This window comes from Chamaea fasciata, unplaced genomic scaffold (genome assembly GCF_029207755.1).
Source record: "Chamaea fasciata isolate MVZ Bird 193981 ecotype frontalis unplaced genomic scaffold, bChaFas1.0.hap1 SCAF_2, whole genome shotgun sequence".
In the NCBI taxonomy this organism is placed as follows: domain Eukaryota; kingdom Metazoa; phylum Chordata; class Aves; order Passeriformes; family Sylviidae; genus Chamaea; species Chamaea fasciata.
In genome coordinates, this window is record NW_027094087.1 from 21680341 (window position 1) to 21706183 (window position 25843).

Below are 25843 nucleotides of genomic sequence, written 5' to 3' on the forward strand. Positions count from 1 at the left end.
ACTATGCCTGCTCTGTGGGTACCTGAAGTTCCCTGGCTCTGCTATAGCAATACTGCTGACTAACATTAATTTCGCTGAAAAATCAGGGCAGAAAAAAAAAAAACAAACTAAAAGAGGCCCTGGGGAATCCATTGTTCACTCAAATTAAACGTCCTTGTGCATTCAAACTAAATGTCCTCCTTTACAAACAGTGTCAGCTCCTTTTATCACATTGTTGGCTGCATTCTCTGCAGATACAGCATTCGTTCCTTTTATTATGATTAAAATCCTTTTATGATTAATTATATTTGCTAAAATCTGATGGATACTGTGACATTATCTGTAGTAACCCCAGCTCCCCAGCACTTTACAGTCCAGTGAGAATATCAGCTTGGCTGGGCATTCTGCCTTTCAGCCTTGACTGTGCCTAGCACCTAAAACCAAACAACAGTTCAATTGCCTGGGCTGACAGTGATACCTTTGGCTCTGAGCTTGAACCCTTTGTGTAGGATTTCCACTCGGAGCCTTCGTTGCTGTACAGAAGAATATAGGATTTCACAAAGTTTTCAGCTGACATGGACGTGACCCCCTGTGTAGCAATAGCAGTGATCTTCTTAACTGTGAGGAGATCAATTTGCAGCCACTGTTGGTTGTTGCTCAACTACAATTGACAGAAAAGTTTGTGTATTAGCAGACGTGTCTATGTCTGTATTTGCTTAAGTGAAAAATCGTGTTTATAGGTAGTTAAAAATGTATCAAAATGCATCAAAATGGTATCAAAGAAGTCCAGAAGAGTAAAGCTGTGGCAAGTCACAAGCATTCTTAGTAACTTATATAATAATTAACTTTATCACTGCAGGTAGTGTATTTGGAGTCTTAAGATTTACATTTTAATTTCCAGTACATAAGGAAATATACCAGAGATTTACCTCCAATATTAAAACATGATACTAATACCAAATGCTTATACAAAAAAGCAGCTTCCAGCAAATCTCAAGGTGCTTTGTGAAGAAATGCAGCTCCATTTCAAAGACACAGAAGCTCATATGCCTTGCTGAAGGTCACCCACACCCAGATCCACCAGGTTGCACTGCCTATAAGCCAACCCAGAATAGGTTTCTTTAACCCCTCTGAGACAAACATTTGAGTTGCACTTGTCTCTTGGAATTAAACAGGCTATTCCCACAGGGAAGTTCTGCAGACTGTGGCCCAGAGGAGACCATCCAGCTCTCAAAGTATTTCACTGCTGTTGCCAGAAGCTCAACAAGTTTTCTGCTGTATAGTTGAGTGGTGCTCTTCCCAAAGGATGGTTATGAAGTGACCCTATCACTCTCAGCACTGGACAGAGCATGCAGGAAGCACCATGACCCCACAGGCCGCACAATTTTTTTAAACAGTTGTCTCTGCTGCCTTCCATGTTTTTGTCTTGTTACCTTGGCTCGCCAGGCATTCATCTTTCCATTCAGATTGAGACGAGCAAGTGAAGCATCCCATGTGTTAAACCAGGATGTCTTGGCAGATGAGGCTGTTATCTGGGTATTCTTGATCTCTCCACTCTCCATTCCAAGTGGCAAAGAGCAACCTGTTGGGAGGAGCACCCTGTCATCTCCAGTACACCCAACCAGCCACAGCGAGAGCAGCTTAAATGTTGGAATGGAGAAGACCCACAGTTTTAGCTTCATTTAAAGTATTAGGTAAAATACTTAATGTTAAAATATTAGGTAAAAAATTTAGGTCAGAATGAAAGTATCAACACTTGACCAATTCTCACCATCTACTTCACAGCCCAGAAGCTCCATGCGAAGAGTAGGCCTGTTGTAGGACTCGATGGGGTAGAGTCTGATGTACCTAGCAATAATAGGGGGATCAATGATGTTCTCCTTTATGTCATAGGCATTGGAATTACCATCAAAAATCTGTTAAAAGAAAAAAAAAAGAAAAAAACCCCCACACGTACTTAATTTAATGCAAACGCAAGCTTGGATGCTGAAAGCCTGCTCTGTTACAAATGTAGTCTTTTTTATGCTCTTAGCCCAGCCACAGTGATAGCACACCCTATGCTGCAGGGCCACTGGAAATACCTCATGGTCCCATCTTAGCATATTTGGAAGTGCCTGAAGGCCTCAGTTTAAATAAGCAACCTTTCTAATGTAAATCTGTAAGAATACATGAGCTAAGAGGCAAAAGGAGATGTAAAAGACAACAGCTTTCAGTTTGGGAGCTGTACCACAGAAACCTCAGTGTAAATTGAAGGGAGCTGTAATAGGCAGGGCTGGAGCAGCTGGGCATACGATGGACCTCTTTCAGTGTGCAACCACACTCACCACACAGGCCTTCTGCAGACAAATCAGACAGTTCAACATTTAACTGCTGGGACAGATCAAAGGAAGGGGGGAGACGTGGAATCTAATCCCAAAGGAAGCAAGGGCCTGATCTTTAGTTCAGCTTCCTGCTTCCTTCAAAAAAGCTGCCATGGGCTTAAGAAATCATGGTAGGGAGAGATGCCTGTGAGAAAGCCAGACTCCACACAGTAAAGGTCACAAGGCAAATCCAAACCCCAGTCGAGGTAGCTCCTCACCTTACAATTTGTCCTCTAGTCTGAATTTCATTCGTTTGGTAAATGCCCTTTGGGGCTTCAAGCTGTACCTATGAAGGCTCTAAAGGCCATACAATTTTTTCCACTCTTAACATTAAACAAGACTGACTGTATCACTCAGTGATGCTGCCTAGGTTGTTGCAACCCCTGCAGCAAAGACAGACCTTTCCTGTTGGTGAGCTGTCTCCTTTGAAGGTGTTCCATGTCCGTTTGTCTTTGCTGTAAACAAGAAAATACTTCTGGACGTACAAGGACTTAAAAAACTGCTTGGCTCCCTGTGTTTGTATCCCAGTGAGCAAAACTTGTTTTTGAAAGTCCACCTAGGAACAGCAAAGAATGTTTATGTAGTCAATAATGCACAGCAAAACCCATATAATTCTTTGGTATTTACACAGTAGCTTTGAGCCCTGCATTTTAATATGCACAACACTAACATTCTCTAAAGGAATAATAGATGCCAGAGTCCAAATCAATGCTCGCTCATTTTATTTGTGTATTTGTGTGTGCATTTAATTTCAGAGGCCATTTTACAGGGTTCAGCACTGCACCACAAAGGCACCTCAAAAGTATCTGTGTGTCTCTGATAGGCACAACTCCCCCCACCCCATTTTACAGGTAGGTTAAAGGAACACAGAGAAATTAAAGGCTCACACTTTTAGAAGCCACCTCTAATTTTGGATATCTAGGTTGCGGAAAGGCATATGACATTCTGAAGGGCCGAAAAGCCACCATTCCTGCTGATAGCAAATCTAAGCACTTAGCACATAAAAACAAATATGGAAGGTGTGCCTATCAGCAGTGAAATTCATTTTTTGGGACATGCCCTCCACACCTCTGCATGCTTCACTGCAGCAACCTCAGCTTCTCACTACCACAGCCCCCGGTTAAATTCTTTCTCTTTCCAATGTTATTTCCAGTTCCACATCAGATCTCCCAACTTTCTCCCCCTACTTCACTTCCACTAACTTGCTAGAATGTCAAATGTTCACAAGCCAAACACAACAGCCACCTGCTGAACTTGAGTCTTTCTTGTCTTCCAACCAATTTTAATGAGATTAATAAGAAATCAGCTATTCTCCCCGAATTTGTGTGCAAACTTGCTATGTTGTGCAAAAGTCACTGAGATAGAAGAAAAGCACAGAAGTGAGGTGATTGAATGATATAGTGCTTGTATAAGTTTCGTTTCCCTGTGAAGACAACTGAGCTGTCTCAAGTGGGACAGCAGCGTACAAACCAAGCAAAAACTATCTGAAGCAAGGCTTGAGGATATTGCTCTTTAAATGATCACTCAGCAAACACATGCATACTAATATGTACTGTTAGGTAGACAAAGGAAAAATAAAGTAGTAGAAAGAATGAGTCCATTTGCCTTCAAAATGGTTACAGTCTAAATTGTGAGAGTAACTGTCCAGCCAATGAGCCTCAATGGCAGCAGAGACTGGGTTACCCCAGGGAAGAAGAACAGTTCATGGCATCACCAATCCTGCCACATCTTTTCAGTTTTCCCCTGCAGTCTCCTCAGTGACAAGAGCAGCTTGATCTTCTAAAATAAGCTGTAGGAAAATCAAAACTCAATGATGTTGTAACTTACCTGGATCCAGGGGAGTTCCTTCTCCACTGTTGTACTCCAAGCATTGTATGTTCCATAATTATTTAATCGGGCTAACTTAGGTTCCCAATAATCTAGACAGAAAATATGAATAAAGGGAGAATTTTAAGAGGCATTGAAAATACATAAACTGAGGCTGTAATTAGCTTTGAGTGCTCCATTTCTCACCCCCCACCCAAAGGATTAAAAAAAAAAAATACAAAAAAGAGACTCTAAAACCATAATCTAGGATCATTTGGACATGGTCAGCAACTGAAAGTCATTTGTACCCTGCAAAGCTTTAGAGTTTGCAAAATGACAAAAATAATAGTCTTTTATGTAATATACTGTCTGCTAATTTGGAACCAGGGTCTAGAGTTTGCTAAACGAGTTTTGGCCCCCAGCAGGCTCAGACACAAAATGCACTCTCATTAATGGAAGAGAGCTCCCCTCTGCATAACAAGGTTTCCAAGTTAAAAACTGGTATAGAATATATATTACAAAACAGCTTTCAAGCCTTCATAACACTCTATGAGGAAACAAAGAAGGAAAATCAAATGCACAAAGAATTTAGTTTTACAAAATAAGTAATTTATTTTTTATTTCAAGGAAAAGGATGAGCATTCCTGCATGTGTGTGTAACCTGTACACTTTGATTTGACACTGTGTAAAATTCTAAGAAAATTCTCTATGTATTGATGCCACTTTTGTACCACAGATACACTTGACAGATTAAAAACTCTGTAATTGCTCTGGATGCCAGGGTTCCTAAGTCTTTCATAACAGAGACATTTTGACCTTTCACATCTCATACCACATGCAAATCTCAAAAGCTTTTTGAATGCTTGGTGTTCATTTTCAAGCAAGGAATCCAAGGGACAAAAGGAATGCTGGATTTGCTCCTGATCATCCAGCAGCCCACAGACAGAGCACTCCCTGTCTCTCTAGCTTGTGATGCTAATAGCAGATCTGTGACACTTAAAATACAATGATAATGGTTACCTAACAGAGCTCCCAGTCTCTGCTTGCAGCACTGGAGAGACTTTTAGCCTGACAGCTGATTCACTGCTGAACTGATCTTGAAAGACGTGAGATATGCCAAAAGAAGGTGGAACTGCAACACTTTGCTGGGGGTGCTCAGGAGCACGCGTGAACCTTTTCAAGGATGAACTCACCTATGTGATGGGAAGCATCGATCTGCGAATCGAGTATAACTCCACTTGCCAGGCCCATTGGAATCCTGCACTCTGAAAGGAGCACAGTAAGTTTGTTGTTAAAGAAAATGAGAGCTATTCCAATATATATTTTGGTGAAATTGAAGACAATATCACTCAGAACAATTCCTAGTAATTCTCTAACACCACTCTCTTCCCAGAGAAGTCTAAAATGATCTTTGCAATTTCTCTCAACAGATTAATCCCCTGGTCACTGTGGGGAAACCTCAAATTCAAAGCTAGCACGCTAAAGGAATAAAGGTAGTGTGCTAAATAATTCAAAGCCAGCATTTCTGGAAGCTAAAAAATTTTTCTTCTAGAACAAATTTACAATAACCACTCCACCATGTCCTTGAATGTGGATCATTTTCTATGTCAGTGTTTCTTGCAGAATAATCTCCCAGATTTATTTTCAGTGATCCTGGAATGGTAGAGAAGACTTCATAGCTTGACTTTCCCAGCCAAAACCCACTGTAGTTCATACCTTTCTCTATAACCAAATAGGATGTCTGCATTCCTGCTTGCTGGTATTCCCCCACTTCAGTGTCTAAAAGCCACCAGCCAGGACTCTGTGGTTTCATTTCAATTGTTCTAAATGAGCCTTGAAAAAAAAGGAAATGAAATGTATCAGAAATATTTCCATTACAAGGCTGATGTCAGTAAGGCTGAATTTTAAACCATACCTTCCTACGACCTAATCCAGAAAATTTAAATATACATTGCAGCAAGAGCAGTAACTTCCACCATGTCAGTAAGTTTTTTTCTTAGCAAGCTAGTTTTATCTGGAGACTGAGAATGGAATCAAGTAGCCAGATCAAAACCCAACCTTTACAGTCGGTGCAAAGTACAAAACCTTGGCTGCCTGTACCTAACAACAGATTACCTCCACATTAATTACAGTGCTGAGCAGTGTAATGAACAGTGTTTATTACAAAATGCAGGGATTTTAATTCTGTGGTGCTGCTTACTCCTGTGTGCTAGTGTGTTGATCAATAATGAAAAGGATGGATGGATGGAAGGACAGATGTAAAGAAGCCAAAAGCAGAAGTGGGAAAATTAGAAGTATGGGCCCTCTCCTCACTTTCTACATGCCCCAGGAGTGCCAAGGATTGAGCAGGAAAGCAGATATGGTTTCAGTTGCTTGCTGCACTTTTTAGAAAGCACAGGACATGTTCTCATTGCTTTTCGTATATTCCTAGTTACAGCAGACAATTCCTCAGGTAATTCCAGCTAATTCTGGTTCCCATTTAAACAACAATATGTAGATTTCACAGTGAAAAGCACTACCTTGAAAATAATGAAATAAAATAGTGAATAAACTACCCCTAATGTTCACTAAAACTCCCAATATTCCAAGCCATTCCCATTATTTTGATCACCTTGTTGTCTTTTTTTTTTCTTCAACTCTTGTAGCTGGCAATACAGGCTTCATAAGTGCTGTCATTGCAGACTGGCACTGGTGATAGTGATGGGGCAAAGGACTTCATCCTGTAGCCTAAGGAATAGTTATAGCCTATTTCTCCTTGGAGAGAGAATAAGAATTCTCCTAGGGCTCACAGTTGTTCTTTCTGTTCTGTATCACTTACCCAGACATTAAAACCCCCAAACTCTCACCATATGGTGACCTTTAAATTGGTATGATGACGACAGACTGCAGAGGTCACCCTGCACCCTTAGAACTTACTCTGCTCTGATGCTTACCTGGGAGAAGCGTGTATGTACCAAGCTGATGCTCTGGCTTTCCTTGTTCTATGAAAGTCTGCCCATGAAAATGAACAACATGAATGTCTTTTGGCCCACCCATATTGAGCAAGTGCCATCGGACTGTTTCACCTTCATACATCCTCAAGCCTTGCAAATTGTAGGTAATCCCATTAATGGCTGAAAAAAAAAGATTGTTAGTCAGGAAAACTGCTCACAAAACTGGTCTCAAAGTGCTAGAAAGCAATTATTGAAATTAGCAAAATATTTAATGAAGTAATGCACTTGGGAAAAATATATTTTCTTCCAATTTAAAGTGCAACACACTTTATGGTCTATGTACGTGAATTCAGAAAATCCAGGGACCTCATCAGAAGATTTGAGCACAGCAACACATGGCAGCCAGGAGAACAAAAAGATTTCTATGTAAGATGGGAATATCAGGCCCAAAAGAAAAGACAGGTGTCCAAAACTTTTTCTGCATCTGCAGCTCCCATTTCTACAGGCACACAGTCACAACTGACATACCTCTATATCCACAGAGGTACATGAACGGCTGTTCTACAGCTGCTTCAAATTCCTCAATAGAACTACCTGATTTGTCAAATTATTAAAATATTTTTAAATTTCTTGCAAGTGTTGTCAGGGCACTAGCTTCTTACTGCAAAGAAGACTTCTTTTGTTTCTTTTTTTCTTTTAATATGGGGAAGAATATGTATGTGAATGCAAGAGAGAAGTTTTCTGTTGAAAGTTTCAGTCTAATGTGTCCTTTCTTCATTTTAATAGCAAACTTCCCATCGTTGCTAATTTTTACATGTAAACTCACAACTATTATGGGTACAATGGATAGCAACAAAAAAATTTCACGTAACTAATGCGTGGGATTTATGCATGTTGAGAAGGACTGTGAGCTGAGATACTTCCCCTGACATGTTTCTCTCGACCCCATTAAGGATCTTTGGCAAAATGAAATAAGTACCATAGAATTTGTGGCATTGCTGTGTTTCTCGTGTCTTTTCATTACAAGGCCTTCCAGAATGTTTGTCGAAGTACCAGCTTTTCTCTTCATCAAAGACCATAAAAAGTAAGAAAAAGTCTCGGGTATAGGTCCTGCTGCTGTTTGATTTGCTGAAGGCTCCTTTTTCACAGATCAGTATTGGCCCAATCAAACCAGACTGAATGTCTTTCTCCTAGAAGGTAATAAACTCATATTAGAGGTAAAAGTGGAATTCCCAAAAGGTGTAAAAAACCCCCCATAATATTCTGCAGGAATGCATCAGCCCCTAAAACTCTAAAGCAAGTCCCAGAATTACTGCTCCCTTCCATCTTTACTGTCCCTGCTCAGTCTACCGGAGTTGCCCAATCCAAATTCTCCTGTACTTTATGTCCTGCTTTAACTGAGTGCAAGAGATTAAATGTCAGGTGGGAACATCGAGCCCAAAAGAAAGGACAGCTATCAAAAAACATGTTCTGCAGCCTGCACTTCTACAGCCATACACCATTTGGAGATATTCAAAACCCATCTGAACATTGATCCTGGACAAACTACTCCAGCTGAGCCTGCTTGAGTTGCAGTGATGGGCTGGATGATCTCTAGTGATGCCTTCCAACACAAGTGTTTCTATAATTCTGTGATCAACCCCAGCAACACCACCTCTTCTATTTTCATTCCCTTACCAGGTTTAAATCAGAGTAGTAGATCCAGGACCGACAAGCTGCTCCTGACTGCACAGGGCCCGAGCGCCTGTTTGCATACCATACATATATGTAGCTGTTATTTGGCTGAACTTCCCCATCTTCCTTAAACCAAGCAGTAGATTCATCATCATAAACACTTCCCTCAGAGGACTTTTCATAGAGGACTCCATGGGCATGGAGGGAATATGGTCTGGATGCCAGGTTCTTAAAATGAACCTAAAAAACCAGAATAGAATCTGTTCAGCAAACTCAGGTCTATACCAAAGTTCCCACACACGACATTCCCATGACCTCAAAGCAGGGTCAAGATTTGCATAAAGATTACAGCCTAGGTTGTACATGGAAAAGCCAGCAGAGAGAGCTTTTGACATCTCCGTGCAGAGTCTCCACCTTTGATGCAGGTAGTTAATGAAAAATCAGACAGCACAAGTCTAGCTCCCTGTCTTCCACCAAGTCGAGGCTCCCAGGACATTTACTGCTGCCCCTCATACCTGGAGCTGCTTAGTTACTGCTAGCAGGGGAATAGAGAGTTTCCCCCTCTTATGCTTTGCTGCAGTTTTTACAATATAGTAACTCTAGACATCTGTATGTATCATTCTTGCTGAAATCAGTGCTTCCCACTTGTCCCAGAGAAACACCAGGATAGTGGGATTACATATTTACCTCTCCTTAGAGAATAACACTCCCAAGCTACAAAATCTTTTTCTTCTCTTACTCATGATTTAAATGTAGCTTGGTGTGCTCCTTTTGCACACCACTCCTACTGAAATAAGCAAAAAGCACTGACATCTATTTTCCCTATCTAAGTCCATCCCAGTGTGCTGGAAGACTGGATGAAGAAGGATGAGAGAAAGGAAATTTTACAGCACTGTGCTTCCTAATGCAAATATACCACAATAGCACCAGGGATATGGCTCCTCTTCATCCTTGTTGATAGTTATAATAAAATCCTGCAGATTTACATAGCAAAACTTTTTAGAGGAAATGATAAATTTTCCCAAAAAGTATATATTAATCTTGAACACGTATGCACTAATTTTGGAGTTTAGAAAACTCATTTTTCAGTAGCATTAAACCTAAATCTTATTTCACAGTAGACCAATGAGCCAGTATTTAATGTTGGGAAACATAAGAAAGAAAACCAGAATTTAATTTGCTGGGGACAGGAGAGAAAAAAGATGTGTTTCTTGGAAAAACATCACAGTGTTTACATGCCCAAAGTGCAATTTTTAGCTTTGAAAACTGTTTCCCCTTCATCATCTTTTAAAAATCTGTGGTATCTTTAGATCCATTCTGTCACATTCCAAGATCACCGTAAGAATCTTATCCTGCACATATAGGCAAAACATCGACCTACTTGGATAACGTCATCCACTTCAGCCCGAATAACTGGTCCCAGGATGCCAAGATGTTCTGTATATTCATCTTCATCCTGAAGAGTCGAAAAGGTACTGTCTGTATAACTCTGGAAAACCACCTTCCGTCTGCTGCCATCTTTACAGGTTTTGTCATTCCTCATTGTACTGCAAGGAAAACCCCAGTTAACATCCCACACACTGAATCAGAAATAATAGGGCTGATGAAACCTGAGAACTCATACAGCAGAAACATTTTAGAATCATGGGAATAAAAAGAATAAACACTCAAATGGCTTCAAACTGTATCAGGGAAGGTTTAGATTGGATATTAGGAAAGATTTCTTTACCGAAAGGGTTACCCAGGGAAGTGGTTGAGTCTTGGTTCCTGGAAGTGTTTAGAAGATATATGGATGTGGTTCTGAGGGACATGGTTTAGTGGTGAACCTGCCAGTGCTGGGGTAAAGGTTGGACTCAATGATCTTAAAGGTGTTTTCCAACCTTTTATGAATCCATGAAATGAGTGTCAGGTGATTCTGAAAATCATGGCTTGCAATGTTTAAGAAATTCTAGTTCTACAGTTGGATAAGAGATCTCTCAACCATTTGGTCAACTATTAATGAAAAACTCCAAGTCTCTCAAAACCCACCTGAACTCTGTTTCCCTTCTTTTCTTAGCCTTAATAACATAACTGGAGCTTCATGTGTAGTGAACCTATCACCTACACCCTACTGTCTCACAGAACTTTACATCTGATAATATCTGCATTTTGCACCACAGAGCTGGCATGGTAAAATAAGCTTTTAGACTTTCAAACTGTTGTGCAGATCTTGAATAGAAGCATTGAAATGCTATTATAATTCCCTATGAATCCTGCTTTATTATCAATTCTGCAAAAACCAGAAATTTAATGTAAGTTACACAGGAGAAAGGCTGGGTTTTAGCTCTTCAACACACTAAGACAGGATATGCCATGCCCTCTGTTAAATTCACTGGAACTATGCAGCTCACACCAGCTGAGGATGAACGTCTCTCAAGAGACATATACAGAGGTCTAAACATAAAAAAATTCTTGATTTTGCAAGTGCCCAAAGAAACTGTCTTGTTTCTGCTTATTTTGCAATTGTCATTTATATGGACTGAGATGAGGCAGGAGTAAACCTGGAGAATACTGAAAAAGTTTTATTTTTATTTCCATCAAATGAAATGGAAACTCAGTTTGAGAAGAAATTTATGTTGGGTGATTCATTTTGCATAATGAAAATTTTCTTGCTCCTGTTTTGGCTGCTTTTGATAAAAATCCTAAGTTATGGAAGTTTTGGTTCAGCTTTCTGATAAAAAGTGACAAGAAATTCTCTGCTTTGTTGGGTGAGCACTGATCCTAACCTCTATCAATAAAGAGAGTGAATTTTTAGTACAGTGTTTCTCTCAGTATATTCTCACATATTCTTTGCTGTGGCACAGTAGCCAGTCTTCCCTGTCAAAACATAAGAAAATCCCTCAACATTAGGGTTTGTGATCCAGGGTCTGATTTCTCTTAACAGCAGGAGCAACAATAATACTTTATGCAGCTTTGGTTTTACTCTTAATATAAGGCACTCACCAGTGTGGTGAAACACTTTGCAGCTTTCATATACTTTTCAATACTGCAGCCTTATGAAGTTGGAGAGTGCTGTTATCCCATTTTCCAGCAGAGAACTGAGACATCAGAACTATTTCCTGCTAGTGCTAGAAACTGATTTCATCTGCCTATAAGCACATCTCATCCTAGATTCAATCAGTTAGTCCATTAAATTCCTGGAAAGACTTTGCACAAGGAGGTTTCTGCCCTGTGTACAGGTACCAAAAACTGAAGCACAAAGTAAAACAGGTCATTCAAGTATAACAAAACAACCTGCAAGATTCCTTCTTGACCTCTTACAGTGACTTTTCTAACTGATGAAGACTGTTTCTACAAAAGGGTTAAGAAAAAAAAAAGAATTCTTAGCTGTGTTGTCCTTGACTATAGTAATCTCACTCTAACAGTTCTAAAGGGTGTTACTCTCCCATAGAAAGTTCTTATGGATCTGCCACTGAAATGTCAGAAATCAGATGGCACATTATGGAAGCTTTTAAGTTTATCAGCATGTGAATTAACATTCTGCAAGGAGGTTTCAGGAATGTGTGCCGAATGAAAGCAAAGGATTTAGGCAAACCTTTTCTTATATCCTGCATAGTTCCAGCAGACCTCTTTAGCTGCGATGTAATATCTCCTCTCATTGCCTCGGCTGCGCAGGTAGTGCTCAGCAATGTCATCAGGGTTCCGCTGCCTGCTGATGTTCACCTTGGGGTCTGTCAGGTAGGGGTCATCAAAGCTCACATAATGGTACTCGTACTCCCCACCGGAACTTTCGTCACTGTAGGATTCCCCTACCACGTACTCGTAGTCTCCATCAGCTCGGGGAAGCCCAATGGTGATGGATGGCCTGAACTGCCGGGGGGTGAGGGTGTGGCTCAGCGACTCCCCGTGCCTGGCTCTGCTCAGATCCACCCTCTGGCTGACCTCACTGGGGGCCCTGGTGGTGTCTGAGTAGTTGGTCCCACCCAGAAACGACGCATGGCCAAACCCTGCCGAGGAATTGGCGGGCTTTTTGGGGTTTCTACTCCTTGGGTTCAGCAAGTACGTAATTTTTGCATCTTCCTTCTTTCTCTTACGGATCTTGATGAAGGTTCCAGATGAAGTCAAGGTATCATTGTTTCCCTCCTTTCCTTTCTGAATTGGGTGAATGTACCTTCCTTTCTGGTTTTCCCCCATTAGATGTGAGAACCCTTGATACTTCTTCATATCCTCCTTATTTAGGGATGCTGTACCATTTCTGCCATGATGATTTAATTTACCAGCAGCAGATTTATCTAAGCTTGCCTCTAATCCCAGATTCATCTTTGCAGACACCAAATTCCATTCCTCACTAGTCATTTTAGATGAATATTTCCCAGCCCCTGGCAATGATGCTTCTAGTAAGTTCTTCACTACAGCAGGGCTGGAATTAGGGCTTATATTGTCTAACATATATTCTAAAGAAAAAGCATCTGCTGGTTTATCTTTGGATATCCTGGGTTCAGAAAGGCTGGAGGCATTAGATCCACCTCCTACTATGTGGTCTAAATCCAGTGTCAAGTTAACTGTGTGCATGGTATTTTCCATCTCCTTTCCCTCCTCTTCCAGATCATCATCATAATCATTTGGCCGTTGGCCAGTTCCCACCACGGCTTCATTGGATGTGCTCTCTGTATGATGCACAGAACGAGGTGCATCAGTCTTGTCAGAAAATGAGACATTTTTATTTCGGACATGATTTAGAAGGGCGTTCATCTTTTGGACAGCATAAAACTTAATGGCCAGTGAGCTTCGCCTTTTCCTTTTCTTGTTAGTGGTATAATTTCTGCTTCCTGTGCTTTGCTCTTGATGTTTGTCTGAAAAAGGTTTACTGTCCTCTCCACCAACTGGAAGCTCTTCTGCAACATTCATTGGGCCTTCCCCATTGCTCAGCAAGTGTTCACCTGCAGACATGTTATTGCGAGCCATTTCATAGTTGTTTTGGCTTCTATTCTCAAATACCAAGTCAGCCTCTCTATCACTTGTGGCAGCTAAAAATAAATCCTCTTCTGCTGTGACTGATGTGTGATTTGACTGGAATGTGTCGGCCTTGACTGGGGGAAGAGGAGTGATAGGAGTTTCTAAGAACTTAGAGTTGTTTGTTGTTCCATTACTATTTATAGCAGTCAGACCTGAGCCAGCTGCCACCTCAGAACCCATGGCATCAGTGTCTTCATACTGCTCCCAGGCCAGTGCTGTAAGATTTTGTTTTTCTTCATCACCTGCTGCCTTTCTCGAGCCTCGGATGGAGTAAAAAGAAGCCAAGTAATCCTGATAATCTGAATCATCGTCCTTGCCTTCCTCATTTTCTTGCACAGCTTCCTCAGCTGAGGTGGGAACAGCCTTTTTTTCAGTCTTGGTGGGAGTTAAATCCACAACATCCAATGTTTCATCTTCCTCATAGTCACATTTAGCATCCCTGAATCTCACTCTCATGCCATAACTCATTTCTGGGGTGCCCCAGGACGCCAAAAGCCAAGTACCTGCAATTGAAATAAAAGTGTTATGAGAGTGGACACTGTCTATCATGTAAGTGGCCAAGGCAAATAGCTGGGGTTGGTTCTACAGCATGTGCTGTCGCAGACTGCTAATCTTTATCTGAGATATTCATGAGCTCTCATTGCAATGAAAAAGTAATTATTAAATGTAGACAAATAAGAGCACATACAAATACATCTAGGAGATGGCACTCCTCTCCATAGATTAAGCTGTAACTAGAACCTGAAGCCAAAAATACCCACAAAAAAGACACATATTAAAGAGAAAGAAACAAATTAAAGGATTCTATGTTTAGATCTGGATCTAAGAGTGAGATAAAGTTTCAACTTTATCCTGTCCTTACTGGTGCATGCACTGCTACACAGATAGAACATTTTGGGCAGAGCAAGTACATTGTGAGGCAATGTTGGCAAACATCTGACAAACACAGTATTTTAAAAGCTTCTGAATGAATAATGGATGATCTTTAATAAGTATAGTAAGAATAAAGCAATCTGAATTTCCAAGCTGACACAAGCTATTAAGCTGTCAATCTGAGGCATCTCAGATTAATTTAAAGGTTTTAATAACTCCTCCAAAACCTAGTCACAAGGTAAGTTCTCTATTGGAAACTAGGATCTTCAGAGAAGAAAACAAAATCTGTTTCCCTAAACTACATCAAATCAAGTTCATTGCTTGTTACACCTTGCTTTTGGAACTAGCAGATTTGACAGAATAGACAGAATTAGCACCCTGAGAAACAGGGTTTTTTTATTAAAAAAGCCATATACAATTCTTCCTGTATTGATCAGCCTAAAGTAACCTGCACAGCTTTCCTGATTTCTAACAACCGCAAATTTATCAAAGAAAATATGCCCTCGATGGAAAGAATAGATTGCATACCAAAATCAAGCAAAAATACAACTTTATTACTGGGGAGGTTTCCATAAAGTCTAATAGAGTTTTAATGATTGCCTAGTCTTGAGCAATACAAGCCACTTAAACATTTTTAAGTTATAAGGTCTTGATGCTGAGCAATACATAAAATATATTTTTTTAAAAAATAAGATATTTTAAATGGGATAAGGATACTTTAACCTTGAGGGATTTTAGAATGATCACTCAAAGTGCACAGACTTCAATGACAAAGAATCTGTCCTTTGGGAAGTAATGCCTTAAATATGGACTACATGGGTTCTGGTGCCCCCTCTTCCAAGACATGGTAGTAATTCTGGGTAGTCATTGAGATGCACTCCACAGAGCAGTGACCTGGGTCAGGCAGCAGAGTTTACTGCTGCTGAATGACCACAAGCCTAAGGCCAGGTGTAGCCATTTTGCCCAGTAATGACCAGCAGGATCTGACAGTTTCAGTCCCTTTTAGACTGCTCAGGTTAGACAAGAATGTGGCAAACCTGGAAATCATACCATGGAGTTGATATCGGTTTCAAAGAAGAATCTTGCCCTAAAATTATCATAACTAACCCCAGTATTAATTGTGAAGTGAAGAAAAACAAATTACAAGATGACCAACAAAAGGAGCCTCAGTACAGCATACAGTTATGCTAAGTTGGTGCAGCCAGCAAGACTCCATGCACATCACTTGCACTGGAGAATTGATTCTATGTTTTCCAGCACTGTGTTTATCAGAAGGGTCTTCTTTCCTATTTAGCTAAGTCCTTACAGACTGGATGTCTATAATGCCTTAGAAGAGCTCTCAAACACTGCAGTTCCACCACTTACCACCATTGTCCATTTCCACTGTGACCGATTCTCCGCTCATTGGGAAAAGGCTCAATGTATCCTCGTATTTCCCTTGATACAGAAAAGAGTGTCCAGCAAGGCGAACAGAGACAATCTCATCATGAGTGCCAACACTGAAAAAGTGCCACTGAACCACAGTGTCTCGGCAAAATCCAAGGATTTCACTGCTGTCAGACACATAGCCATTTATTGCTGAAAAGAAAGCAAAGTAAAAGTGGTTTCAGTATTTTTATTTTAAAGCTTCCTGTTATTTGATGTCAGTCCACTGGACTCATGTTTGCACCAGAAGGAGACTGGCACAGGGCTGAAACTATGATAATTTCCATCTCTGAAAATATTATCTCTAAGAAGACAGGGTGCTGCATCAAAATTTAGTTAACCCTTGTCTTTGCTTGAGGGTCCAGAGCCAGCCTAGCTACTAATGGCAGGGTGTGGGTAGGCCTCCTCTCCCTGGCAGATAGCAATAAAACAAGGGGAAATGGCCTCAAGTTGCACCAGGGGAGGTTCAGGCTGGATATTAGGAAAAATTTCTTCACTGAGTGTTTAAGTATTAGAACAGGCTCCCAAAGGAAGAGGCAGAATCACCATCCCTGGAAGTGTTCAAAAAACAAGCGAATGTGGCACTCTGTGATATGTTTTAGTGGGCATGCTGGTATTAGGTCAGAGGTTGGACTTGATCTTGGAGGTCTTTCCCAACCTTTCTAATGCTATGATATCTCCACTTTCTGTCCAATGCCACCTGGCATGGTTAGAGGTCCACTGACTCTCTGGAGGATTCCCTGATAACACATACTTCTGAGAACAAGCAGTTACCGAGTGCTCAGGTTCATATAAACTTTCCTATCATTCATCTCAATATCCCACTTACTGTGCATTATGTTCGAGTTATAGAACTTGGGGTCATCCCTTTTAACAGTAGCTGGGTTGCTGCAGTACTCCTTGATGTTATCCTCTAGGTACCAACTCTTATTTTCATCGAACACAGCAAACATTGCCTGCTGCTCCTCGTCTGCCTTTTTCTGAAAGACAATCAACACAGCAGTTATATTTTATCAGCAGACACATCTATTAAGAACTCAATCCTACAATCTCTTTCTTACTATGTAACCAACTTCAGCTTAACCAGAGTCCTGGTAAGTGTGATCCAAAGGCTGAGGGGAACCGAGTAGAGGCTCTGGACTTCAATCCTAATGCAACCAACCTGTGCTGGAACACTGAGCAAGCCTCTAGCACTGCTGATACACAGGTGGTTTATGACTGGGCTCTCTGTAAAAGCACCAGACTTCTGGTTTGACCTGAGAAAACTTCTGACATTTTTTTCTCTCAAGTGATGCTTATAGCTTTGCCAAGCAAGATTTCAATAACTGGTAAAGGGAAGCCCTCTCCCAGAGCTCTCCCATGCTGTTTCAGTTGTCCTAGATTCATTGTGCCTGAGATTGTCAGATGCTGTGGAGTTGTCTCTGTTACAGAAAGGGACCAGGTCAGATCTGAGTATCTTCAGAAAATGAAAATATAATAGCAGCAGGAAAATTTATTATCAAGTCTATAAATAGTCTTTTGAGTCAGGCTGACCTTTTGTTGACCTTTCTTAGCTCTTGCTAGGAAACATAGAACACAATTCCTTTACTGCTGTGGACTGTTAGGGGACTGTTTCTTCAGGAGCCTATTGGTTTAACTGCTCTCTACAGAACAGTTCTCTAAGGGTAGTAAAACTAAATTCAGTGTAGACCAAATAACATTACTTGAGCGAAATCTGCCCAAACAAGTTACCTGCACACCCTTTTGCGTCAGTGCTTCACTTTTACAAATCAGAAGTGGGCCAATCAGTCCAGAGGCTATATCTCTCTCAATATTTACAGCACTGTGATACAGCCTTGTAATACATTGTGCATCCTGTGCAGTGGGTTGATCTGTTTTAGCAATTTTCCACTCATAAGTGTACGTCTTCCCTGGTTCAACTCCTCTACTCTGGGTGCCATTGCCTAAGGGAAAACAAGAACAGTAATGACACAGACTCAGGGCCAGATCTTAATATCAGGCTGCACCTTCTAATGATATTGATGCGGTTTGGCCATTAAAAGCCAAACTTGAGATAACTGAAGTTCAGCAAGAACTTTTGTCTCTTTAAAATCGCAAACAAGAACAGAAAACTAAGACAACAAACAGAGGATATTTGTCTCTGCTTTGCAGATAATACCTTGGTTTCTTTATAAGGCAACACAACAGAGGCAGAGCACAAAACTGAGGTCTCCCAGTCATGCACATTCCCAGCCACAACACCTCCTTCAAAGCAACAAAACCATCCTGAACAGTTAGTGATATGCAAAAATATATTTCACAAATTTTTTACTTGTGGGATCCAGAGGATAATCAGCTCCTTCTGCATTCTTTGCAAGTGTCACTCCATGGAAATAAATGCTGTAGGGTCGACTGGCCTTATTTTTGAATACAATCTACATTGATAGGCAAATGAAAAAAAAAATTAGGATTCAACAAATCCTTGTCTGAATACATAATGAAGCTACCACTACAGTAGAATTTGCCTGGGTTTAGCCCAGAAAGTGCCAGAAAGGCACAAAGGCATCTTAAACATTGTTTGATAGAGAAACCCACAGAATGAATGCTGTTACCATTCTGCTGAACTTTGTAGACCCCACTGACTGAAGTTCAGCTGCTTACAGCTGAGCTCTGAAAGGTCTAAAAAGAACACTTGTTCCGCCAGCAACTAGGCACACACTATCTCTGGAAATATGAAATTTCTGACAAAATCTCTTAAAAACCATCAATATGGGAGAAAAAAAATAAAACCAAAGCTTGTCCCAGATTCTAAGACCCAGAGGGGATATGTAGGGAAAAGGCAAAATTTCCTTCCTATTCTTGACAAAATCAGGATTTAAAAAAAAAAAAAAAAAAAAAAAAGAGAGAGAAGAAAAAAAAAAGGAAGATGCTAAGCTCAAATTCAGAGCCACAGAGTCATGGTGGAAATTATAGAAGTTAAAGGTCATGGAACTTTGTGATGCATCATTAAGTAACAACAGACAAATGGATGTTGCAGCAGCACAAGTTTGTAATGCAAATGTTTTGTAGTTTCATGGTATAACCTCATGAAATAACATTTGATTACAGAAACTGAGTACCTTTGTCTAAAACAGCCAGAAAAAAATATCATCATAAGAAACAAGAGGCTCATGAAGTTCAGCCTCACATACAAATCCCCTCAGAAGTTCACCCAGGTCTAGGATTTTTTTTCCCATTTTGGATCACATAGTGTCAACATATATTTTACAGAGTGTGACTGAAGCATGTTTATGTTGTAAAACAAAGCACAATCATGGAAATTATAGAAGAAACACTGAAAAATGCAAGCTAATCACTGTTACTTGTGATCATACCTTTTAACAGGGCCAATATTTAGAACATCAGCTATATTATTTGAAAGACAACACAAATCAAACTAGTTCCTTTGTATCGCTGCCTCAATGGAAAACATGTTACGGCATAAATAATCTCTGTGTTTATGTTACTTACTTTGACTTTATCATTGATTTGAGCTCTGATAACAGGGCCCAAGATTCCAGTTTCCTTGGGACGAGGATTTTCCAGACGTGTAGTAAAGCTGGCATCAGTGTATTGCCTAAAAATAGCCTTTTTATACCTTTTACCTATGAGATTGGAGAAGTTGTCCAAGTGTTGTGATTTATAGTGTCTTAAAAATAAAGGAAAAGAAAAATAATTTTTTTAAAAAAATTAAAAAATAAATATTCAACAATACTTGAATAGTAGCATCTGTTAAAATACAAAATTAGTATTCAAGCAACTGGTAGAAATCTCACTGCTTGAAAAAAAATCCAAACTCTAAACTAACCTAATGCTTTTCACCCCAAATTCTAACCTAAATTAGGTAAGAAGAACCTTGGACCATTACTTGTGTTTTGGTATTACATATGACCAATTAACATTAGAGTTTACATTTAATTTAACAATGTATATACAAGCAAGAAACAAACTGAAGCAGGGGATACACTTCCAAGGTAAGATAGAAATCCCTGTTCTCCTTTTTCAAAAGCCTAATTGAGCATAGAGAAAAAACAAAACAAAAACAAACAAACAAAATCATAAAACAAACCAATTTGCTCACAGTAGCAAAGACCCCAAGAGAAACAGGAACCCATTCTTAATCCCAGTCAGGCACCATACATTAAGGAGTGTTACACTGAGGTCTCAAACATTAAAATTGTTAATGTTGAGAGAAAAAATACTAGAATAAACACTTGGAATTTACACAGAGCAACTTGTTTGTTGTCACTCACACTTCAAAAAAGGTTACTGTAAAGGGATAAACTCTGCAGTTTTGAACAGAGGAGGAAAAATCAGAGCACTGAGGTGGTAAAGTAAGGCAGCGTGCCTGGCAGGAAAGATATAAAAGTTTGTTCTGTGCAGTTCAAAAGCACATAAGGGAAGCAAATCATGCCAAAGAAAAATGAGTTGTGCAAACAGTGTACTTCTAAGGAGGTATATGAAACTATAATCCTTACAGAATAAGGAATTTGTTTTGGTCTGCTTAGATCCTTAAAGAGTCTTATGAATATCAGCTTGTAAAGGCACAAATAGCACTAGGGAATTGACAGATTGCAAATTTATCCCCACAGTGCACTGATAGCACTGTATACTATGACATCGTGTATGCTACAGAATTCCTTCTATTTGTCTTAAGTTGAGCAAAATAGCCCAATATGGTTACTCATTATGACTTGTACTCCATCTACATTGGTACCATGCAAAGAGCTCTTTCTCCTGTTCTATAAACACCTTATTTTACTGATCTTTTAAAAACTTCTAATCTCCAGAAATATTCCCTCCCTCCCTTGCTCTTCCTTTTAAGGATTGTTTAATTTCAGCAGAATTGATGTTGAAAAGTATCTTAGAAAATAAGCTTGTATGCTAATTTGGACAATTCCTAAGTAACCTTGTAATTTTGGGCTCCCTGTGAGAGCCAAAAGAAGGTGTCCACTGTTGGGATTCTCAGCAAAGAATGTCACTGACATTGATGAGAGTCCAGTGAAGGGCCACCATGGTGATCAGGGAGCCAGAGCACTTGGCATAGAAGCAAAACTCCAGTTTCTTCAGTCATGCAAAGACATAACTAAGGGAGCATCTCATCTTTAACCCCAACTACCAAACTGGCATTAGAGAGGAAACGGGACCATGTGCTTCGCAGAGCTGCAGGGTGAAGAGATGAGACACAATGGACACAAGGTGCAACATGAGAAAGAACATTTAGATATAAGGAAAAGCTTTTTCACTGTGAAGCTGCAAAGGTGCCAAGAGAAGCTGAGGGGTCCCTGTACTTGGAAACAATAAAAATGCAACTGCATAAGGTCCAGTGCAACTGCATCCAACCTTGCTGTTGGATACCAAGAGGTTCTTTCCAGCCACAATTATCCTGTGATTTCATGTTAACATTCCCTGTTACACTGACAAAGTATTATTTTACCTATCAAGGGTGTCTGGAATATTTGGGGCATAATCCCAGGTAACTTCTTCTGCAGCAATGAAATAGTCCCAGGTTTTGACCATAAGACGTTCTCTATAGGAGAGACGACTCTTCTTCACCTCTTTGTCCCCACAGTCCCTGACAGTGAGGTAACCGTGCATTCCAGCTGATTGAGAGGAAACAGGACCACAGTGATTTCCCATCTGAGGAACTCTTACCACTTAAGATTTCTCCAGCTCTTATAAGACGAGATATTTTTCTCATTCTTTAGAACAGAATTCTGACCATTGCTGAAAGATACCACTTTCAAATGATGAACATAAAATATTTTCATCGCATTGAAATACCCTTAGCTGAAAATACTCAGTTTCTCAGGAAACAGGTGGTTTCTTACTGATTTTATAGTGGTGCTAATCTGAACAGTTCACAGAGACTTAGGTGGTGGAGAATTGAATCACTGTTGCTCTGTGAGATGGACACTGCAGTAAAGCTGCAGGTAAGAACATCTTTCAGTTCACCATGCACCTCCAACAGAATGCCCTGTTCTTGATCAGTTTCTTAGTGAAATGAGAAAACCACCTGAAACGGATTAACTCTACTGTTGCAAAACAGTGGAAGCTATTTGGGACATAAAGAAGGGCAGCTTTACAGGTGTCTAATAACTAGATGTTTCCTTGCCTTGCAGGTGCTTTTGGACAAGAGAAGATATGAGCCACCTTCCTTCCTCAGTCACTGTCATGTTCGCGGTGGTTGAGGCTCCTCCCACCAAGTTAACAGCAGAAACTCTGCGATGTTTTTGCTCCATGGACTGGCCATTGACATGAATGGAGAAGATTTCTGGCTTGGAACTCATTCCTATCAAGTGCCAGCTAATGTTGTCATATGCACAAGCCTCTAAATCTGAAAGAGACATGAGATTAGTGTTCAGAATACAGGCAAATCATGCAAGTTCCCCATGCACTCTAGGTTTGAAGTGAATCTTCACTGAAAACATTTTAAAATACTGCTGTGATTGATGTTTGTAACAAGAAGAAGTTTCAGAAGCATGTAAATGGAGCAGACACCAAAATCCTGTAGGTCGGTGGAAGACAGGTGTTTAAATCTTACCTGCAAGTGACAAACTGACTTACAACAAGGTGGCAAAAAAAGGAAAAATAACCATGCCTCCTTTTGGAAAGCTGACCTGTCCTTGCCTGGGGAGTGAGGAGAAAGCAGGGCAGGAAAGGCAAAGAACAAAGCAAAGATCTAAGCTGAAGACTGATGACAGTATCTGGTAACAATAACTACCCTCTTCAATCTTTCCTTAAAAAAATCTCCACTAAAGCCAACCTTTTGTATTTGCTCAATGGACGGGAGAGAGATATGATTTTTTTTTCTCAGAAGAACAACAGAAAAGCACTAGCAACAGAATAGCCTCACCACCATCTCCCTAGTCTTCTCACTTAATTGAGTTTTTTAATGATAACTGACTTTCCACTTTTAAAAAGTTTTGCACCCAGTATGTTCTATATGCTGTAGAACCAACAATTCACTTTATCAAATCACTCTCTCACCATCAGCTTGTTAAAAAAAAGGAGCTTATTAAATTACTTTTTTTTTTTAAGTTAGCAATCCTTTTCTTCAAGCAGAAGTCTTCTAAGAAGCAATCTCATTGTTCCTAGCAGTAATTTAGCATGACTTGCTTTCAGCAGCATAATTTTTCTTCCAGAATTTAGATACTCACAGACACATTCTAAAAAAGGCTGTGTCCCATTTCTCCACATTCCCATTCTTGTGCATGAAAAGCACCTAAAGGTAATATTCAGTGCTCATAAATGTTAATTTAATTTCACATAAGCCTGAACAGTACCTGGTAATGTTCCATCAGTATAGCCATTAATTGTATACTTGACTGATGCTGATGTTTGCCAACTCTTGTTTTCATCAAACACACCAAACATCAGTACATATTCCCTGTCAAAATGTTTCTGTGAGCCATCCTCATTTAGACTTCCTGTGAGGGAGAAAAAACAGGTCTTAATTTGAAGCAGAAATAAAGCAGATTTCACATGCAGTTGCATTAATGTATATTTAATAAGCTTGTTTCACCTATTAGCATGTAATGGCTGAGCTTGATCAAAACAAGGCCTTAAAAATGCTTATAATGTGATTTTATTTCTGGAAGTACTTTAGGATTGGGTAATCACCAAACTGAAAGTCTGAAGTATTCCAGAGAGGATAAACATCATGCAATGAACTGTCTCAGATAATTTCTGGCAACATGTTGCAGAGATGACCTTAAGGAAGGGGAGTGTGAAACACCTTCAATTCACAATCAGGTGCTGCCCTCTCTTTTCAGACTGTGAGGCAAGGAGAAAAGTGATGGCAGAGTCACCAGCATTATGAGCAGCACCTTTTCAAGCACTGAGGTCATCAGCACTTTTAAAAAGCTTAAAACTGACCACTCAGCAAACAACATTTATACACAAAACACTTCAACAGACACTGCTGCACTAGTTTAGTTACAAGAAACTGTCCTGGCTGATTTTGTGATACAGATGTAATTTCTGTCAAGTAGAATTCATTCTGGACATGCCACATAGAACTGGTGGGATTTTTACTGATTCTTTCTGTAGATCGCTCATATCAAAAACTTACACTTGCTACTTTCAAAACATAATCTGGTCCCTCTGGATTGCAGGAATTAAAAATTTGCAAACTTGTTGATTACTCTACCTAGGAAAAGAGGTAGTGGAAAAATTATCTTTCAAATATTTTTTTAATTTATGAGAAGCTACAAAGTTCTGTCTTTCTTCACAAAAGAAGCCTCAGATCAACAGAGGAACTTATCTACTTGCCACGCGAAAAACATTCAGGCAGTGTTTTAACTCAAAAGTTCACTTTACATAACTTTACCACCTCTTAAATGTGTCAGACCATGGGAAGCTGACCCTAACCATCAGCCAAACACCCACTTCAATGCCTCCCCATCCCCAACAGGACAGGAGAGAATACCGGAAGAACAAAACTGAAAAAACTCATGAGTCAATAATGATGGTTCAAAGGTGAAGGAAAGAGGGGAAAACAACAAGCAATGCAGAAGAAATCACTCATCATCTCCCACAAGCTGACTGATGTCCAGTCAGTCTCTCAAAAACAGTCACCTTGGAAGTCAACAACCCTCATTCTCCCCACACTGTTGCTTCCTCCTCTGCCTCCAGTTTTTTATTGCAGAATGATGTTAACGGTAGAAAATAACCCATTGGCCAATTTGTTTCATCTGTCAAATTGGGTCCCCTCCCAACCTCTTGTCCACCCTCAGCCCACTGTTTGGGGAGGCATGAGCAGGAAAAAGAGAAAGCCTTGCAAGCACTGTTCAGCAACAGCTCAAACATGGGTGGGTGTATCATCCATGCTAATAAGCCACAAATACAAACTACACAGCACCATATGAGCTGCTGTGAAGAAACTAAACTCCCTGCCAGGCAGACCAAACACAGAGGTACATTGCGCATCTACCAGACACAGTGCCCAGTCAAAAAAACTGTGTTCAGAAATCTTAAAAATATGCATAGTGAGCTGTTTGTCTTTGTTCTAGCCAGAAACATACACCCGAATTTTCTTAAAGGTAGTGGTCACACCAGTCCATCTCAAATCCATATCCTACTCAAGCCCAGTGAGTGAATTTGAGAAGCCTGAGAAGGAAGTAGTTTCAAAGTATTTGCCTAGATTAGCTCAACCAGTATGCCATAAAATATGTTTGTACACACAAACCCAGAGAAAGGAAACCCAAGAAAATTAGGAAAATAACAAGTCCTAGATAATGTTAAAAGCACCAATCATTAAAAAAAAAAATCAGGAGGAACAAAATTAATACTAATGCCACTCCTTTGAGATGATAAGAGTAGGTGTGTTCTGCATTAAAAAGGGCATCTGTGGGTGAGGAGTGTCCTTGTGCAACCCACACTGAACCAGTGCTCTGTTTACTTTCAGGGAAGCTTCGAGGTCCAAGTCCATGCAGTCTACACAAAATTTTGGACTCAAACTAAATCAAGCTAAATAGCTCACAGCACGTTCACCACAGGAAGGATATATAATTTGGATAAACCTTGGATTTAAGGACCAGTAAGTAGTTTAAGTACTTTACACAGTGGCATGCTGTTTCAGTTATCCCTTAAACCAGAGATATGTGTCTAGCAGCTATTTGCAAGTGCTACAAGACACCAGTTATTAGTGGAGATGGAATTCAGTGGTTCAGACTGCTAAAATCTAAAGTCTCTGATCCCATACAAAAACTATTTTAATATTTATAATCTGTTCAAATTTGGTCATATCTTCAAATGACTAGCAAAAGACACATTGCT

The 25843-nt window shown here is 40.0% G+C and overlaps 1 protein-coding gene across 1 annotated transcript in view; it reads right to left on the bottom strand.

The window, feature by feature from the left end:
* The window catches only part of F5 (coagulation factor V), a 34024-nt gene that overhangs the window by 1915 nt on the left and 6266 nt on the right, over positions 1-25843 (bottom strand). The window contains exons 5-24 of the mRNA XM_066175231.1: positions 23350-23493; positions 22179-22400; positions 21501-21666; positions 19535-19712; positions 18357-18459; positions 17777-17988; positions 16875-17025; positions 15986-16198; positions 12327-14250; positions 10134-10299; positions 8756-8992; positions 8058-8268; positions 7079-7258; positions 5862-5978; positions 5339-5410; positions 4167-4258; positions 2740-2895; positions 1751-1895; positions 1413-1561; positions 458-640 (exon numbers count right to left, since the gene is read on the bottom strand). Coding sequence (XP_066031328.1) covers positions 458-640; positions 1413-1561; positions 1751-1895; positions 2740-2895; positions 4167-4258; positions 5339-5410; positions 5862-5978; positions 7079-7258; positions 8058-8268; positions 8756-8992; positions 10134-10299; positions 12327-14250; positions 15986-16198; positions 16875-17025; positions 17777-17988; positions 18357-18459; positions 19535-19712; positions 21501-21666; positions 22179-22400; positions 23350-23493 — 5021 coding nt within the window. The remainder of the gene's footprint in view (positions 1-457; positions 641-1412; positions 1562-1750; positions 1896-2739; positions 2896-4166; positions 4259-5338; positions 5411-5861; positions 5979-7078; positions 7259-8057; positions 8269-8755; positions 8993-10133; positions 10300-12326; positions 14251-15985; positions 16199-16874; positions 17026-17776; positions 17989-18356; positions 18460-19534; positions 19713-21500; positions 21667-22178; positions 22401-23349; positions 23494-25843) is intronic.